Here is a 14317-nt window from a genome sequence, read left to right on the forward strand (position 1 = left end):
AAGAAACTGCACAGTTTAATAATAAAGTTGAAGGAGCTGCTGCACACTAGCAACTTAGTGTAAAATTTTTGAGGAACCAAATTAATTTTGTTGCAGCCATAACAAAATCCTATTCCATTGCAAGGATGCAACTTTCCAAATGGTTAGCAGTAAAACAATGAACATTTCAATTTTTTGGCCCATTTTCCAAACTGAAATGAAAGTGCCATCTAAAAAAAAAACTGTACATACTGAGGATTTTTTTACATTTAGCTCTGAAAAATGATATTACAGTATGAGGAGTTATTTACAACTGTGCAGTAATGTGTGGCAAAATAAATTATCTAAAGGCAGCCATTGCCATCATTGTACACTGGTTAACGCATATAAAAAAACTGTACAGCATTTAGGGATATACTTTTAAAACGTTTTAAGCATTGGCTCTGTAGTGTGAAGTGATGCTCTCTGCTAGAGAAACAATGAATGCCCAAGAATTAAAGTAGGGATAATGAGTGGAAAGAAAATACAACATACTCGGTGCCTTATCATAAAATCGCTTCTTCCACAGGACTTCTTGCCTTGAGTTACTTTTGTTCTCAGGAGTAACAGAATTGCAGTCAACAAGCAGACTTAGTCACATGACCAATTGTGGACAAGAGTACACAAAGGACATGATGGGAAGTTACAAGATGACTGAAAATGTTACACCTCTTTCCCTTTGAAATAAAATTGTGATCTTCAAACTGATAACTTGATTCAGAATGCACTTAAAGTCTTGCTTTCAGACTTGTGACCTATACTTTGTTGAATGATATTTAAATCTGACCAGATTTTGTGCAAATTTGATCAGCTGACATTATCTACAATTAAAGAGGTATGCAAAACTGGTACTCCTTTTCCCAACAGTTCTTTATAGTGGAACTGAAATTACAACTCCAATATAAATTACTGAATGATCATTGCCTCTCCTTCGCGAAAAAATGATCAAGGTCACTGTTATGTCAGCAAGCACAGTATTCTGAATCCTACTGTTCTACTCTTCAACATGGATATAACCTTTGGCCTGCTACTTTCCCGTTTAGCTTGCAGGCTGTAATTGCTTAAGTTTCATTACATCTGAACGACTGACCTACCTTGACATCCTTCTTCCCTGCAGAAGTGATATCTAAAATCTGTGAAAAGTGCAATATAGTTTAAATGATGCTTCCTCCTCATGAAACAGGGAATCATTAGCAAGCAGCACTTAAGGATTTAAAAGAAAAAAAACTTGAACTAACGTTCCTTTGGGAAGTATCCCTCTTTGTGCCACAATGGTTATCAGTTACACATTAACACTGTCATGCTGGTAGAAGCACAAAGTCATCATTCACATCAACCATTGGCACATAGAAGGAAGGGACCTCACTGACACACAAGGATTTGTGTCCGGCTGGGTCAAGCTCCTGCACTTTTAGCTGCCATTCCATTCGTTGGACTGCATTCAATGCAGCTGACTCATGCTGCTGTCGCATTAACAAGCATGTCTGTCAAAAAAAGTATATAATTTCAGGAAATTGGTAAGCAAATGACTGTGCAACATGAAGTTTACTTTTGCCCACCCCTTTCAATTATTTTAAAATAGAACTTGTTAAATTAGGCAGCAATAATTATACCCATCATTCAATAATGATATGAGCTTTTAAGGAAAAATCAAATCTGTGGAGGATATTTACTCTCCAAGGACACATTAACATATATAAATTTCTTCTAATGTATTTTAATCTTGTTGGTTTCATTTTTGGATTTGGTAACTTGGGGGAGATGGGGCTATGTAGAAGTTTGTTTTGTGGTGGTGCAATGAGTAGTGTCGCTGCTTCTGAAGCAGAATCTCCAGGTTCAAGGCCAAGATCTTGGTGGCCAAGAAAGATCTCCTTGTCAGCTGCAAACAGGCATACCACGGTAATTCACTAATAAATTTTCTGAGATACTTCCTTCTGTTTTGCAGACATACTACAGCCTTATGTAAATATGCTTCACAAATCAATGAAAATATTAAATGTTATATTCATCAGTAATCAGTTTTCACAAAGTTGCCTTGAAAGTCACATCAGTGATAAATGGTAGTCCAATTCTGAAAGCATTTTTCTAAGTTTTGGAATTCTTGTCTGTAAACATTCTCTTTGCGAATTTTTTTTTGTAGAAAGACAGGAAGAAGTTTGTTAAATGGTATTTCAACCAGGATGAATGACATTGTTAGAACAGTTAATCAATTATTTCCATCTTTAGACTAATAAATTTGAGCATAGAACACACAAAATTATTCATGGGAATCTGGATCAGTCTAGAGTCAGGGAATATTATCAAATGCACTCCCAATACTGGATATAGACAAAATACACAACTAGTAAAGACAGAACATGTCACAAATTAACAGAAGTATTATATACTTGGAATGAGGATTGTCTTCAGAGGAAAGCTTCATCAGAGTTCAGAACAGCAAGGAGTGATTCGAATTAAATTATATAAGATTCTGCATGGTATGGATAAGGTTCACTGACAAACTATGTTTACCTTTTTTTGGGTGTATCCAAAATTAGGGGGACATTTTTAAAATTACAGGACACTCTTCCATGTTAGAGATGAGTGGATTTTTTTCTAAGAATTGAAATATTTTGGAAATCTGCCACAGAAAGCAGTGGAAGCAGATCAAAGAATATATTTAAGGCAGAGAGATCATTTTAGGTAAGGATATCAAAGGTTCCCAGATAGAAATGTGGAATCTGGAACACTAGTTGATCAGCCATGACTTTATTGAATAGCACAGTAGGCATGAAAGGTTGAGTAGCCTATGTCTGCTTTTAACTTCCATGCTTGCATACATCTTATTTTCAACAAATGTTTTCTACTGGAGTTCATCCTTATATTGTTCAACATAGTAAGTTGGTTTATTGTGGTATTATCAGATAGATTAGTGATGATGCGATTAAAGCTGGTAAATATACATGACACCTTTCCCTTAGAACATAGAAAATTACAGCATAGTACAGGCCCTTTGGCCCTCGATGTTGCGTTGACCTGGGGGATCAATCTGAAGCCCATCTATATTACGCTATTCCATTTCCATCCATATGTTTATGCAATGACCATTTAAATGCCCTTAAAGTTGGCGAGTCTACTGCTGTTGCAGGTAAGGCATTCCATGTCCCTACTACTCTGAGTAAAGAAACTACCTCTCTCATCTGTCCGATATCTATCACCCCCAATTTAAAGCTATGTCCCCATATGCATGCCATCACCATCTGAGGAAAACGGCTCTCACTGTCCACCTTACCTAAACCTCTGATTATCATCATCTCAACTAAGTCACTTCTCAACCTTCTCCTCTCTAATGAAAACAACCTCAAGTCCCTCAGCCTTTCCTCACAAGACCTTCCCTCCATACCAGGCAACATCCAGTAAATCACCTCTGAACCCTTTCCAAAGCTTCCACATCCTTCCTATGATGTGGTGACCAGAACTGAGTTTTGTACAGCTGCAACATGACTTTGTGGCTCCAAAGCTCAATTCCTCTACCAATAAAACCTAACACACCGTATGCCTTCTTATTAACTCTATCAATCTGGGTGGCAACTTTCAGGAATCTATGCACATGGAGCCTGAGATCTCTCTGCTCATCTACACTGCCAAGAATATTACCATTAGCATAGCATTCTTTATTCCTGTTGCTCCTTCAAAGTGAATCACTTCACACTTTTCCACATTAAACTCCATTTGCCATCTCTCAGCCCAGCTCTGCAGCTTATCTATGTCCCTCTGTAACCTGCAACATCCTTTGGGTACTATGCACAGCTTCACTGACCTTAGTGTCATCTGCAAATTTACTAATCATCCTTCTACGCCCTCATCTGGATCATTTATAAAAATGACAAACAGCAGTGGATCCAAAACAAATCTCCTTGCTGTACACCACGAGTAACTGAACTCCAGGATGAACATTTCCCATCAACCACCACCCTGTGGTGAGCCAATTTCTGATCCAAACCTCCAATTCATGCTCAATCCCATCTCTCCGTATTTTGTGCAATAACCTACCATGGGGAACCTTATCAAATGCCTTACTGAAATTCACATATACCACATCAACCGCTTTACTCTCATCCACCTGTTTGGTCATCTTCTCAAAGAACTCAATACGATTTGTGAGGCACAATCTACCCTTCACAAAACCATGCTGACTATGCCGAATTAACTTATTCTTTTCTCAATGATTATAAATCCTATCTCTTATAACCTTTGCCAACAAGTTACCCATAACTGAAGTAAGGCTTAATTACCAAGATTGTCTCTTCTTCCCTTGAAGAAGGAACAACATTTGCTATCCTCCAGTCTCCTGGCACTATTGCTGTAGACAATGATGACATAAAAATCAAATCCAAAGGCTCTGTAATCTCCTCGCTGGCTTACCAGAGAATCTTACATTAAATCTCATCTGACCCAGCAGACTTATCTATTTTCACACTTTCCACAATTGCTAACACATCCTCAAGAAACTCAATCCTGTCTAGTCTAGTAGTCTGTATCTCAGTATTCTCTGCAACAACACTGACTTTTTCCCCAGTGTGAATACTGATGAAAAATATTCATTTAGTGATTCTCCTATCTCCTAGGACTCCATGTATAACTTCCCACTACTGTCCTTGATTGGCCCTAATCTTACTGAACTCATTCTTTTATTCCTGATATATCTATAGAAAACTTTAGGGTGATCTTTGATCCTACCTGCCAACAACTTCTCATGAACCCTCCTGGCTCTTCTTTAGGTCTTTCCTGGCTAGCTTGTAACTCTCAAGCGCCCTAACTGAGCCTTCATGACTCATCCTATCATAAGCCTTCTTCCTCTTGATAAGAGAATTAATCAATTTGCTATGTTTTTTTCTACCCCAATTCATTTCTGAGCATCAATTCTTTTTCACAACTGCAGCATTTAAACTTATGATGGGAATCACAAGGAGGAATTGGAATTAATATTACACAGAATAAAAAAATTACCTTCATTCTATCATATTTGTCATCTACATCCTGTAGCCACGAAATAAATTGCCGAGCATTAAACCGATCCCTCACAGACGTTTTATTTTCATCCCCCTATGTAACAAAAGCAGACGAAATACCAGTGTCAACATATTAATTCTTCGTGGAGTAACACTGACCAAATAACCAAAGAGTAGTTGAAGAGGCAATATTTATTTCAACAAAAGCATGTGCCTGTCAATTGCTCCAGTTAAAATCACTGAGATCATAATTATAGTTGAATGAATGTCAAACCACAAACATTCGGTGGGAAGCTCATATCATAAGACTGGCTTACAGTACAAGCACAGAGTGCAGCAGGTTCAATTAGGACACCTAAATCTAATAGTGCATGCATAAGACTATTTGGAGTTGGGGGAGTGATATGTGTTGGATGGAGGTTCGCATCAATTGCAGTATGTAGAATATTGAGCGGTACAATGATTGAAAATCTAATTTGACCATGCAAATGCATTGCACTTAAGGGAAGCCACACTAGACATGGATGAGAAACGAACTGAAGTTTACGTTGATGAGGTGAAGTGGGACAAACGTAAGTGTGGCATAGATTGGGGTGATTGAGCCTTTACTATGATTTAAATTATACTTGCCTTTTATAGGGTGTAAGCTTCACTTACAAGAACAGCACTTGTTGGCAAGTTGGTGCTATTTCCACTTACACATTGCCTTTGTCTTATTAGATGGTAGAGGTAGTTTTGGAAGTACTGTATTGACAAAGGAGACTTAGTGAGTTGCTGCAGCGAATGGTACACATTGATGCTGCTGTGTATCAGTAGCGGGGGGAATGAAAATTGAAGGCAGTGGATAGGGTGTTGATCGAATGGGCTACTTTGTCCTGGCATGTTAACTTTGCATTGTTGCCTGAGTTTTGACTTATAATTGGTGGACACACTTTAGGGGGTCAGCAGATCAGTCACAGGACCTGTTGGTACTAATTCATAATGACAATAATGCAATAAGGTAGACTTTTTCCATCAGTCTCATTTGCTCAGTTTTAAAACATTAATCTGTCACTTAATCCATAGAAGCATGGTCCTTCACAAATGTCCAAAATTGTTAGTGTCCCATTGCAAGTTCATAAGAGGCTTGTATTCAGGTCCCAGTGATGGAGGCTGGCTGAGCAGGAATGCTAACTTATCCTGAACCTTTTTAGTAAGAACCCCTCTTGACATGGTAGTTCAAAGCTTGCTATTCCACAAATGGGATTTATCACAAGGAAATCTTAATGACTTCTGGTGTTTTCCATTTCTTGATCCAAAGATGTCTGCTGAAAGATTTTACTCAGGAACTTTACTTCATATGAGATGAAAGTTGAAAAGTGAGTGAATTTGGACAGGTCATCATGGAGGGTAAAATGGGGTGCAACATGGATAATTTCTTGTGGGTTGTCACTATTCAGAGGTGTCAGGAAGTGCAGGAGTGAATGGTCAGTAAAGTGGCTAGTGGACGGTACTAGTTATGATGCATGTTGTTGCATTCAACTGAATGTCAACAAAATTGGTATGAAGACCTACGCTTGATAGTGCAAAGCAGCTAGCTGTGAGACATGGAAGTACTGACATAAGAGTGTTGAACTATTAGAACTAACAAGTTTATTTTGTAAGTTGTTTCTAGCTTTGATCTTTATGAAACAACTTGCTTCAGATGATCCCAGAGGCACAAAGTTCAATTTAGAGAGTCACTCCCAAGAACAGCATCATACCTCAGTCTCCATGACCATCCATGCACATATTCATTTAGACAATGGCATTGAGTTGGAATATACTACATATATTTTTAGAGGAATTGAGATACAATGCACTGTAGTAGTTCATCCATTTTGTTTGATCTAAAGATACTGAGAGCAATCTGCATTTAGATTTTCAATAGCAATCTATATGGACTTCGTAAAACTTATTTAAAATATGTGGTTAACAAATAGCACCTGATGAAAGAGCAGTGCTCTGAACGCCAGTGTTTTCAAATAAACCCATTGGACTGTAACATGGTGTTGCGTGATTTTGGCCGTCCAACCCAGTTCAACACTGACACCTTTGCATCATGAATGTAAAGCAAGCATGAAAGAACTCAAGCAGGGAATTAGGAAGGCAAGAAGGGGCCATGAAATGACCTTGGCAAGTAGGGTTAAAGAGAATCCCAAGGCATTCTATACATACATTAAACATGAGGATAACCAAGGAGAAAGTAGGACCACTCAAGCAATACCACTTTTAGTAAGGCTTTCGACAAGGTCCCTCATGGCAGGCTCATCCAGAAGATTAAGATGCATGGGATCCATGGTGGCTTGGCTACATGGATTCAGGATTGGCCTGCCAACAGAATGCAGACGGCAGTACTGGAAGGGTATTTTCAGGCTGGAGGTCCATGACTAGTGGTGTTCTGCTGGGATCCATACAGGGACCTCTGCTGTTTGTGATATATATGAATGGCTTGGTTGAAAGCGTGCATGGGTGAGTTAGTAAGTTTGCAAATGATACAAAGATCAGTGGAGAGTGGATAGTGTAGAGGTATTAAATGATACAGAGGGATATAGATCAGTTGTAGATATGAACAGAGAAATGGCAGATAGAGTTTAAACCAGGTAGGTGTGAAATGCTACACTTTGATCTCCCAAATGATAAGGAAAAGTATACAGTTAATGGCAGGATCCTAAACTGCACAGCTCTCTGAAAGTGGCCACAAAGGTAGATTGGGTAGTAAAGAAGGCAAATGTATACTTGGTTTTATTGGTTGGGGAATTGAGTACAAGAGTCAAGATGTCATGTTGCAGCTTTATAAGACTTTGGTACGGCCACACTTTGGTAAGGTATTGCGTTCAATTCTGGTCGCCATACTACACGATGGATGTGAATGCTTTGGAGAGCATGAAGAAGATTTACCAGGATGTTGCCTGAATTACATAGTACAGGCTATATAAGGAGAGGCTAGAATTTGACGATACTGGTCCTTTAAGAAGGTTATGTTGTCCTTGGCTTTTTACCCCCTAGAGAGGTCGTAAAAGCCACATGCTCCGAAAAGTCTGTTTCAAGGGTTTTAGGGCCAGCTTAATTATAGCTAACAAATACTGCCTCAGAAAAAAGGCTTTCAAGTTTTAAAAAAAAACCTCCTGCACAATGAAAAGGGAATAGCAAGTTTTCCCAGATCAGCTTTCTCTGGTTTGATTTGGTTTTGGTTGGTCTGGCTATTCATTGGAAGCAGTCAGGCAGTTGTGAAGTTGCTGGACCCAAAAAAGCTGGTCCATGCTGATCATCTCTCTGACTTCCCTCCTGTAAGACCCTGTGTTTGATTTTACCTTTTGTGCCAAAGGATACTTGTGAGGATTGTTGCAAATGTTGGGAACAGCATCATTAAGTTGGGATGATCTGTTGGTTTTTTGGATAGGTTAAGTTATTCAGTATTCTGTTCTCTTTTGTTTGTGTTTCATTCAGCAATCTTGTAAATAAATTCTGTTTTATTTAACACAGCTGATTCTCTCCTGGAATATATGTGTTATACCTGCTTAAAATAACGAGCAAAGTTAGGGTTTGGGCAACCCTCTTGAAATTTTAAGGGGGTCTGGCCTGGTCCATAACAAGAAAAACTCAGATTATTTTCTCTGGAGTGGCAGAAGTTGAGGGGAGACTTGACAGAATTGTATAAAATCATGAGGTGCATTGATAGGGTTGACGATCAGAACCTTTTTCCCCAGAGTTGAAAGGACTAAAACTAGTGAGCATCCACTTAGGTGAGAGGGGAAAAGTTCAAAGGAGATGTAAGAGGCAAATTTTTTTTAAACATAGAGCGGTAAGAGTCTGGAATGTGCTGCCGGGGCAGTGATGGAGGTGGGTATGATAGGGGCGTTTGAGAGACTTTCAGTTAAGTACATGATTATACAAGGAACGAAGGGATATGGACCAAGGACAGGCAGAAGGGCTTATGTTAATTTGATGTGATGTTTGGCACAATACCGTGAGCCAAAGGGCCCGGTTCTGTGCTTTATTGTTTTATGTTCAAATAAGACGCATGCTGACAATAGTATATAATTCCAATGGAACACTGATGGTAAGTACATTAATTGTTAACTCAGGATATGCAACTAAAGACATAGCTGCAATCACAAGATGTTTTAAAAATTAGAAACCCACACAAAGGAGAGGAAATGGTTTAATAAATGTGTTTTGGTAATTTTTGGTAATTGTTGCCGTGGGTGGCTATTAAAAGTGGCAGATTTCCAGAATGTATTCATTTTAATGACAAATATTTTCTACAGAAAAATATTTCAAATAATTATTAATATTTACAAAGGGAGATGGAGTTTAATTTAGATAAATGCACGGTGCTGCATTTTGGGAAAGCAAATCAGGGCAGGACTTATACATTTAATGGTAAAGTCCTAGAGAGTGTTGCTGAACAAACAGATCTTGGAGTGCAGGTTCATAGCTCCTTAAAAGTAGAATTGCAGGTAAATAGGATAGTGGAGGAGGAGCTGGTAAACTTCCTAGATTGGGCCACTTTTGGAATATTGCGTGCAATTCTGGTCTCTTTCCTATTGGAAAGATGTTGTAAAACTTGAAAGGGTTCAGAAAAGATTTACAAGGATGTTGCCAGGGTTGGAGGATTTGAGCTATAGGGAGAGGTTGAATAGGTTGGAACTGTTTTCCCTGGAGCTTCAGAGGCTGAGGGGTGACCTCACAGAGGTGTATAAAATCATGAGGGGCATGTATAGGATAAATAAACAAAGACTTTTCCCTGGGGTGGGGGAGTCCAGAACTAGAGGGCATAGGTTTAGGGTGAGAGGGGAAAGATATAAAAGGGACCTAAGGAGCAATGTTTACAAGCAGAGGTTGGTATGTGTATGGAATGAGCTGCCAGTGGAAGTTAGTACAATTGCAACATTTAAAAGGTGTCTGGATAGATATATGAATAGGAAGGGTTTGGAGGGATATGGGCCAGCTGCTGGCAGGTGGGACTATATTGGATTGGGATATCTGATCGGCATGGAAGAGTTGAACTGAAGGGTCTGCTTCTGTGGTGTACATGACTCTATGAGTCTTTATGAAATTGGCCATTCCACAGCTAGAAAGAATGACAAGACTGGTCTGTCTGTGATAGGAACAGAACTGCAGTCTTCACAAAATATTTTACTAATTAAAGCTGGAAGATCTTGGGCAGTATTAGTGCCAACACTGAGGTCGATCAAGCACATTCAAAAATGGGAAAAACATGACAAGAAAGAAGAAAATCTGAAATCTTGAGGCCTTGACAGATAATACACCTCTGCTGGCTAACTAGATTAAATTCTTAACAGAACAGAAAATATTAAGCATATAAAATTTTCATTTCACAAATTTTTTTTCCAGCCCGGGAGCAGTGGGAGACAGAGCAGAGGTGACGTGGAGACGAGGAGGATTCCAGAAAGGTAAAGACACTGTTTAAATTCTTACCTTCGAAGCCCACAGCCTCTTTCCTGGGAGCAGCAGGAGACAGAGCGGAGGTGACGTGGAGACCAGGAGAGTGTCAGGAAGGTAAGGACTTAGTATATATATGGGCAGTGGCTAAACCAGAGATACTACACGTGTAGTATTTCCCTCCCGCTCCGCCCTCCTCTAACCAGAAGAGAAAGAATCTGTAAGGTAAGGTTTTATTTTTTCCTCATTCTTTTTGTTCATGTATTTAAGTGCATTGTTTGGATTTAGTTGGTTGATATAAAGTTAAGGCTTACAATGGGTGGGGACCCCAGACCCGTAGCATATGCCTCTTGCTTGATGTATGAGCTCAGGGATGTGGCTGACGTTCCTGGCTCTTACATTTGCAAGAAGTGTGTCCAGCCACAGCTCTTGATTGACCGCATGACGGCTCTGGAGGGACTCACTGTGGAGCATCTGCAATGCTGAGGAGGATAGCACGTTTAGTGAACTGGTCACATCACAGGTTAGAATTGCCGAGAGAGACAACGAATGGGTGACGAAAAGGCAGAAAAAGAATAGGAAGGCAGTGCAGGTGGCCCCTGCGGTCATAGAGATGTACCGCATGGAAACAGACTCTTCGGTCCATGCCGACCAGATATCCCAAACCAATCTAGTCCAGCACCCAGGGCATATCCCTCCAAACCCTTCCTATTCATATACCCATCCAAATGCCTTGTAAATGTTGCAATTGTAGCCTCCACCACTTCCTCTGGCAGCTCATTCCATACACGTACCACCTTGTGGGTGAAAATGTTGCCCCTTAGGTCTCTTTTATATCTTTCTCCTCTCACCCTAAACCTATGCCCTCGAGTTCTAGACTCCCTCAATCCATGGAAAAGACTTTGTCTATTTATCCTATCCATGCTCCTCATGATTTTGTTTACCTCTATAAGGTCACCCCTCAACCTCTGACGCTCCAGGGAAAACAGCCCCAGCCTGTTTCGTTTCTCCCTATAGCTCAAATCCTCCAACCCTGGCAACATCCTTGTAAATCTTTTCTGAACCCTTTCAAGCTTCACAACATTTTTCCGATAGGAAGGAGACCAGAAATGCACGCAATATTCCAACAGTGGCCTAACCAATGTCGTATATACAGTCGCAACATGACCTCCCAACTCCTGTACTCATTACTCTGACCAATAAAGGAAAGCATACAAAACGCCTTCTTCACTATCCTATCTTCAAAGTTTGTGCGAAGATTTGCAGCTCGGGTGCTCGTTGTTGTGGTTCTGTTCGCCGAGCTGGAGGTTTTTGTTGCAAACGTTTCGTCCCCTGGCTAGGCGACATCATCAGTGCATTGGAGCCTCCTGCGAAGCGCTTCTTTGATGTTTCTTCCGGTATTCATAGTGGTCTGTCCTTGCCGCTTCCGGTTGTCAGTTTCAGCTGTCCGCTGTAGTGGTTGGTATATTGGGTCCAGGTCGATGTGTTTGTTGATGGAGTTTGTGGATGAGTGCCATGCATCTAGGAATTCCCTGGCTGTTTTCTGTCTGGCTTGCCCTATGATAGTAGTGTTGTCCCAGTCGAATTCATGTTGCTTGTTGTCTGCGTGTGTGGCTACTAGGGATAGCTGGTCGTGTCGTTTCGTGGCTAGTTGATGTTCATGTATGCGGATTGTTAGCTGTCTTCCTGTTTGTCCTATATAGTGTTTTGTGCAGTCCTTGCATGGTATTTTGTACACTACATTAGTTTTGCTCATGTTGGGTATCGGGTCCTTCGTTCTAGTAAGTTGTTGTCTGAGCGTGGCTGTTGGTTTGTGTGCCGTTATGAGTCCTAAGGGTCGCAGTAGTCTGGCGGTCAGTTCTGAAACGCTCCTGATGTATGGTAGTGTGGCTAGTCCTTTTGGTTGTGGCATGTCCTCGTTCCGTGGTCTTTCTCTTAGGCATCTGTTGATGAAGTTGCGTGGGTATCCGTTTTTGGCGAATACCTTGTATAGGTGATCCTCTTCTTCTTTTTGCAGTTCTGGTGTACTGCAGCGTGTTGTGGCCCTTTTGAATAGTGTCCTGATGCAGCTTCGTTTGTGTGTGTTGGGGTGGTTACTTTCATAGTTTAGGACTTGACCTGTGTGTGTTGCTTTCCTGTATACCCTTGTGGTGAATTCTCCGGTGTTAGTACAGAGAACACCGAACGGAGAATTCACCACAAGGGTATACAGGAAAGCAACACACACAGGTCAAGTCCTAAACTATGAAAGTAACCACCCCAACACACACAAACGAAGCTGCATCAGGACACTATTCAAAAGGGCCACAACACGCTGCAGTACACCAGAACTGCAAAAAGAAGAAGAGGATCACCTATACAAGGTATTCGCCAAAAACGGATACCCGCGCAACTTCATCAACAGATGCCTAAGAGAAAGACCATGGAACGAGGACATGCCACAACCAAAAGGACTAGCCACACTACCATACATCAGGAGCGTTTCAGAACTGACCGCCAGACTACTGCGACCCTTAGGACTCATAACGGCACACAAACCAACAGCCACGCTCAGACAACAACTTACTAGAATGAAGGACCCGATACCCAACATGAGCAAAACCAACGTAGTGTACAAAATACCATGCAAGGACTGCACAAAACACTATATAGGACAAACAGGAAGACAGCTAACAACCCGCATACATGAACATCAACTAGCCACAAAACGACACGACCAGCTATCCCTAGTAGCCACACACTCCGACAACAAGCAACATGAATTCGACTGGGACAACACCTCTATCATAGGGCAAGCCAGACAGAGAACAGCCAGGGAATTCCTAGAGGCATGGCATTCATCCACAACTCCATCAACAAACACATCGACCTGGACCCAATATACCAACCACTACAGCGGACAGCTGAAACTGACAACCGGAAGCGGCAAGGACAGACCACTATAAATACCGGAAGAAACATCAAAGAAGCGCTTCGCAGGAGGCTCCAAAGCACTGATGATGTCGCCTAGCCAGGGGACGAAACATTTGCAACAAAAACTTCCAGCTCGGCGAACAGAACCACAACAACTATCCTATCTACCTGCACTTCAGTTTCAAGAAGCTATGAACCTGCACTCCAAGGTCTGTTTGCTCAGCAACACTCCCTAGGACCTTACCATTAGTGTATAAGTCCTGCTAAGATTTGCTTTCCCAAAATCCAGCACCTCACATTTATCTGAATTAAACTCCATTTGCCACTTCTCAGCCCATTGGCTCATCTGGTCAAGATCTTGTTGTAATCTGAGGTAACCTTCCTCCCTGTCCACTACACCTCCAATTTTGGTGTCATCTGCAAACTTACTAACTGTACCTCTTATGCTCACATTCAAATCATTTATGTAGATGAAAAGTAGAGGACCCAGCATGGATCCTTGTGGTACTCCACTGGTCACAGGCCTACAGTCTGAAAAACAACCCTTCAACACCACTCACTGTCTTCTACCTTTGAGCCAGTTCTGTATCCAAATGGCTAGTTCTCCCTGTACCCTTGAGATCTAACCTTGCTAATCAGTCTCCCATGGGGACCCTTGTCAAACGCCTTACTGAAGTCCATATAGATCATATCTACCACTCTGCCTTCATCAATCCTCTTTGTTACTTCTTAAAAAAACTCAATCAAGTTTATGAGACATGATTTCCCACGCACAAAGCCATTTTGACTATCCCTAATTAATCCTTGCCTTTCCAAACATATGCACATCCTGTCCCTCAGGATTCTCTCCAACAACTTGCCCACCACCGACGTCAGGCTCACTGGTCTATAGTTCCCTGGCTTGTCCTTACCACCCTTCTTAAACAGTGGCACCATGTTAGCCAACCTCCAGTCATCCGGCACCTCAC

The 14317-nt window shown here is 41.0% G+C and overlaps 1 protein-coding gene across 1 annotated transcript in view; it reads right to left on the bottom strand.

The window, feature by feature from the left end:
- Window positions 1-285: 285 nt before the first annotated feature.
- Window positions 286-14317, bottom strand: part of ankrd11 (ankyrin repeat domain 11) — a 213297-nt gene continuing 199265 nt past the window's right edge. The window contains exons 12-13 of the mRNA XM_060838042.1: window positions 5008-5103; window positions 286-1502 (exon numbers count right to left, since the gene is read on the bottom strand). Coding sequence (XP_060694025.1) covers window positions 1317-1502; window positions 5008-5103 — 282 coding nt within the window. The 3' untranslated portion in view covers window positions 286-1316. The remainder of the gene's footprint in view (window positions 1503-5007; window positions 5104-14317) is intronic.

The sequence above is a fragment of the Hemiscyllium ocellatum genome, chromosome 17 (genome assembly GCF_020745735.1).
Source record: "Hemiscyllium ocellatum isolate sHemOce1 chromosome 17, sHemOce1.pat.X.cur, whole genome shotgun sequence".
In the NCBI taxonomy this organism is placed as follows: domain Eukaryota; kingdom Metazoa; phylum Chordata; class Chondrichthyes; order Orectolobiformes; family Hemiscylliidae; genus Hemiscyllium; species Hemiscyllium ocellatum.